General features: G+C 52.0%; 1 protein-coding gene across 1 annotated transcript; it reads left to right on the forward strand.

Moving 5' to 3' along the window:
- Positions 1-3,522: 3,522 nt before the first annotated feature.
- LOC139241089 (ly6/PLAUR domain-containing protein 1-like) lies at positions 3,523-5,777 on the forward strand. Its single transcript, XM_070869777.1, has 2 exons — positions 3,523-3,646; positions 5,527-5,777. Exons 1-2 carry the CDS (start codon positions 3,523-3,525, stop codon positions 5,775-5,777), a joined length of 375 nt encoding a protein of 124 aa, XP_070725878.1.

A 5,777-nucleotide genomic window follows, 5' to 3' on the forward strand; every position in this document is an offset into this window, starting at 1 on the left:
ACATCTCTCTCTCTTTCTCCCTCTGTACCAGTGATGGACATCTCTCTCTCCCTCTGACCCAGTGATAGACATCTCTCTCTCTCTCTCCCTCTCTCTTTCTCCCTCTGACCCAGTGATGGACATCTCTCTCTAACTCTCTCTCTCTCTCTCTCTGACCCAGTGATGGACATTTCTCTCACTCTCCCTCCCTCTGAACCAGTGATAAAGATCACTCTCATTCTCTCTCTCTCTCTCCCTCTGACCCAGTGATGGACATCTCTCTCTCCCTCTGTCCCAGTGATGGACATCTCTCTCTAACTCTCTCTCTCTCTCCCTCTAACCCAGTGATGGACAACTCTCTCTCTCTCTCTCTCTGACCCAGTGATGGACATATCTCTCCCTCTCTCTCCCTCTTACCCAGTGATGGACATCTATCTCTCTATCCCTCTCTCTCTCTCCCTCTGACCCAGTGATGGACATCTCTCTCCCTCTCTCTTTCCCTCTGACCCAGTGATGGACATGTCTCTCTCCCTCAGACCTAGTGATGGACATCTCTCTCACTATCCCTCTCTCTCTCTCCCTCTGACCCAGTGATGGACATCTCTCTCCCTCTCTCTCTCCCTCTGACCCAGTGATGGACATCTCTCTCTCCCTCAGAGCCAGTGATGGAAATATCTCTCTCCCTCTGACCCAGTGATGGACATCTCTCTCTCTGTCTCTCTCCCTCTCACCCAGTGATGGACATCTCTCTCTCCCTCAGACCTAGAGATGGACATCTCTCTCTCTCTCTCTCTCTCTCTCCCTCTGACCTAGTGATGGACATCTCTCTCTCCCTCAGACCCAGAGATGGACATCTCTCTCTCTCTCTCTCTCTCTCTCTCTCCCTCTGACCCAGTGATGGACATCTCTCTCTCCCTCAGACCCAGAGATGGACCTCTCTTTCTCTCTCTCTCTCCCTCTGACCCAGTGATGGACATCTCTCTCTCCCTCTGACCCAGTGATGGACATCTCTCTCTCTCTCTCTCTGTCCCTCTGACTCAGTGATGCCCATATCTCTCTCTCTCTCTCTCTCCTCTCTCTCCCTCTGACCCAGTGATGGACATATCTCTCTCTCTCTCTCTCTGACACAGTGATGGACATCTCTCTCCCTCTTTCTCCCTCTGACCCAGTGATTGACATCTCTCTCTCTCCCTCTGACCTAGTGATGGACATATCTCTCTCTCTCTCTCTGACCCAGTGATCGACATCTTTCTCTCTCTCTCTCTCTCTCTCTCTGACCCAGTGATGGACATCTCTCTCTCTCTCTCTCTCTCTCTCTCTCTCCCTCTCCCTCTCCCTCTGACACAGTGATGAACATCTCTCTCCATTTTTCTCCCTCTTACCCAGTGATGGACATCTCTCTCTCTCCCTCTGACCTAGTGATGGACATCTCTCTCTCTCTCTGTCCCTCTTACCCAGTGATGGACATCTCTCTCTCTCTCTGTCCCTCTTACCCAGTGATGGACATCTCTCTCTCTCTCTGTCCCTCTTACCCAGTGATGGACATCTCTCTCTCTGTCTCTCTCTCTCTCTGACCCAGCGATTGCCATATTTCTCTCTCTCTCTCTCTCTCTCTCGCCCTCTTACCCAGTGATGGACATCTCTCTCTCTCTCTCTGACCCAGTGATAGACATCTCTCTCTCTCTCTCTCCCTCTTACCCAGTGATGGACATCTCTCTCTCTCTTCCTCCGACCCAGTAATGAACATCTCTCTCTCTCCCTCTCTCTCTCTCCCTCTGACCCAGTGATGGACATCTCTCTCTCTCTCTCTCTCCCTCTGACCCAGTGATGGACATCTCTCTCTCGTTCTGACCCAGTGATAGACATCTCTCCCTCTTTCTCCCTCTGTCCCAGTGATGGACATCTCTCTCTCCCTCTGACCCAGTGATAGACATCTCTCTCTCTCTCTCCCTCTCTCTTTCTCCCTCTGACCCAGTGATGGACATCTCTCTCTAACTCTCTCTCTCTCTCCCTCTGACCCAGTGATGGACATTTTTCTCTCTCTGTGACCAGTGATGGACATCCTGCTCTCTTTCTCTCTCTCTCTGACCCAGTGATGGACATCTCTCTCTCCCTCTGACCCAGTGATGGACATCTCTCTCTCTTTCTCCCTCTGACCCAGTGATGGACATTTTTCTCTCTCTGTGACCAGTGATGGACATCCTGCTCTCTCTCTCTCTCTCTCTCTGACCCAGTGATGGACATCTCTCTCTCCCCCTGACCCAGTGATAGACATATCTCTCTCTCTCTCCCTCTGACCCAGTGATGGACATCTCTCTCTCTCCCTCTGACCTAGTGATGGACATCTCTCTCTCTCTCTCTCCCTCTTACCCAGTGATGGACATCTCTCTCTCTCTCTCTCTCTGACACAGTGATGGACATCTCTCTCTCTCTCTCTCTCTCTCTCTCCCTCTGACCCTGTGATGGACATCTCTCTCTCTCTCTCTCTCTCTCTGACCCAGTGATAGACATCTCTCTCTCTTTCTCCCTCTGTCCCAGTGATGGATATCTCTCTCTCCCTCTGACCCAGTGATAGACATCTATCTCTCTTTCTCCCTCTGACCCAGTGATGGACATCTCTCTCTAACTCTCTCTCTCTCTCTCCCTCTGACCCAGTGATGGACATCTTTCTCTCTCTCTCTCTCTCTCTCTGACCCAGTGATGGACATCTCTCTCTCTCTCTCTCCTGCTCCCTCTTACCCAGTGATGCCCATCCCTCTCCCTCTCTCTCTCTCCCTCTGACCCAGTGATGGACATCTCTCTCTCCCTCTGACCCAGTGATGGACATCTCTCTCTCGCTCTCTCTGACCCAGTGATGGACATCTCTCTCTCTCTCTCTCTCTCCCTCTGACCCAGTGATGGACATCTTTCTCTCTCTCTCTCTCTCTCTCTGACCCAGTGATGGACATCTCTCTCTCTCTCTCCTGCTCCCTCTTACCCAGTGATGCCCATCCCTCTCCCTCTCTCCCTCTGACCCAGTGATGGACATCTCTCTCTCCCTCTGACCCAGTGATGGACATCTCTCTCTCGCTCTCTCTGACCCAGTGATGGACATCTCTCTCTCTATCTCTCTCTCTCTCTCTCCCTCCCTCTGACCCAGTGATGGACATCTCTCTCTCCCTCCCTCCGACCCAGTTATGGACTTCTCTCTCTCTCTCTCTCCCTCTGACCCAGTGATGGACATCTCTCTCTCTCTCTCTCTCTCTCTCCCTCTGACCCAGTGATGGACATCTCTCTCTCCCTCCCTCTGACCCAGTTATGGACATCTCTCTCTCTCTCTCTCTCCCTCTGACCCAGTGATGGACATCTCTCTCTCCCTCCCTCTGACCCAGTTATGGACTTCTCTCTCTCTCTCTCTCTCCCTCTGACCCAGTGATGGACATCTCTCTCTCTCTCTCTCTCTCTCTCTCTCTCCCTCTGACCCAGTGGTGGATATCTCTCTCTCTCTCTGACCCAGTGATGAACATATCGCCCTCCTATCTAACTGCAGGCTGTACACTCCGGATGCAGTGCTATCACTGTGAGGAATTCCAGTTGAACAATGACTGCTCCCAGCCTCAGTCCATCGTGAACTGCACCGTCAACATCCAGGATGCCTGTCAAAAAGAAGTGATTGTACGCAGTGATGGTGAGTACACACTCCCCTATCACTGACCCTACCCACCCATTTAATCCCCTCCCACAGCCCATGTACACTCTCCGCTATCACTGACCCTACCTACCCATTTAATCCCCTCCCACAGCCCATGTACACTCTCCCCTATCACTGACCCTATCCACCCATTTAATCCCCTCCCACAGCCCATGTACACTCCCCTATCACTGACCCTATGCACCCATTTAATCCCCTCCCACAGCCTATGTACACTCTCCGCTATCACTGACCCTACCCACCCATTGAATCCCCTCCCACAGCCCATGTACACACTCCCCTATCACTGACCCTACCCAGCCATTTAATCCCCTCCCACAGCCCATGTACACTCCCCTATCATGGATAAAATTCTGTGTAAATTCCCTCTGGTCCCTAAAGGGAGTCGAGGGGAATTCCAGAATGTTTTGCCCCCCTCTCCCCCCGCCACTTCCCTCACACGATCCATTGGAAAGCTGCGTTTTTCAGATAGAATTTACAGGAATGTTGTGTTTGGTGAACTAGTCGATTTTGGCAGCAGATTGAATGGTGCAGTGAGGTGGAACAATTCTTTCACCTCAGTGACTTGGGATCCAACCAACTGACAGAAATGTCATGAATGTCTCCTCTGTCTGACAGCTCCAGGGAGGTTTACTGGCAATGAGTCCACAGACTTGAACATCAGTCCCTAGTGGAGTCAAGTCCACGGCTGAGAACTGGATTGAACTTCACACTAATTGGCCGTCATTGGGCCGGGGCAAGTGTGTGAGATGGAAATATATTGTTTGAAATCCCAATGGGCCCAATCCCTTCCCAATGTATAGTATCCCAACAGACACAATCCCTTCCCAATCTCTCCCAATGTACAGTATCCCATTGGACCCAATCCCTTCCCAATCTCTCCCAATGTACAGTATCCCAATGGACCCAATCCCTTCCTAATCTCTCCCAATGTACAGTATCCCAATGGACCCAATCCCTTCTAAATCTCTCCCATTGTACAGTATCCCAATGGACCCAATCCCTTCCCAATCTCTCCCATTGTATAGTATCCCAATGGACCCAAACCCCTACCCATTCATTCTCACTGTACACAATCCCAATGGACCCAAACCCTTCCTATTGACTCCCAATGTATACAATCCCAATGGACCCAATCCCTTCCCATTCACTCCTATTGTACACAATCCCTATGGACCCAATCCCTTCTCATTCACTCTCACTGTACACAATCCCAATGAACCCAACTCCTTCCATTTGGCTCCCATTGTATACAATCCCAATGAACCCAACCCCTTCCCATTCACTCCCAATGTACACAATCCCAATGAACCCAATCCCTTCTCATTAACTCTCACTGTACACAATCCCAATGAACCCAACTCCTTCCATTTGGCTCCCATTGTATACAATCCCAATGAACCCAACCCCTTCCCATTCACTCCCAATGTATACAATCCCAATGAACCCAACCCCTTCCCATTCACTCCCAATGTACACAATCCCAATGAACCCAACTCCTTCCTATTGACTCCCAATGTATACAATCCCAATGGACCCAATCCCTTCTCATTCACTCCCATTGTACACAATCCCAATGGACCTGTTGGTGGGAGCATGGGGAACTTTGGGGCTGGGAGGGGCGGGGGGGAGAGGGGTCGGCCTAGGGCTGAGCCGCAGCCTGCCAATGGCACAGGTGGATGGACAAGATGTTCAGAGGGGAGGCTGCTCTGTGCTTACCGACCCCTCCTGTTGTAGATTGCGAGGGGCTTGCTGTCCATCTGCATCAGTGGGGGGTTGGGGGGGGGGGGGCTCTGGGCAGCGTTCCCAAGCACCGCTCACCCTCTCTCTGTCTCTCTCTCCCTCCTCCCCCGCAGGGACCTTCTTCCGCAAAGCCTGCGCCTCCTTCTCCACCTGCCTGTTGACATCGGCTGGGTACCAGGCCTTCTGCACCCCCACCAAGGTGGGCTCCATCTGCATCAGCTGCTGCAACACTCCTCTCTGCAATGGCCCCCGGGCCGCCAGGAAGCAGAACTCCACCTCCTCCTCCGCCATCTCCTTCCCGCACCTGTGGCTCTACCTGGCCCTTGCCGTCCCTGTACTATACTCCTGGACGGCCCTGATGTAG

This window comes from Pristiophorus japonicus, chromosome Y (genome assembly GCF_044704955.1).
Source record: "Pristiophorus japonicus isolate sPriJap1 chromosome Y, sPriJap1.hap1, whole genome shotgun sequence".
Taxonomy (NCBI): Eukaryota; Metazoa; Chordata; class Chondrichthyes; family Pristiophoridae; genus Pristiophorus; species Pristiophorus japonicus.

Coding starts and splice junctions, on each gene's coding strand:
- LOC139241089 (XM_070869777.1), top strand. CDS start 3,523: ATGCAGTGCTATCACTGTGAGGAATTCCAGTTGAACAATGACTGCTCC. Junction 3,647..5,526: donor AGTGATTGTACGCAGTGATG/GTGAGTACACAC, acceptor CCTCCCCCGCAG/GGACCTTCTTCCGCAAAGCC.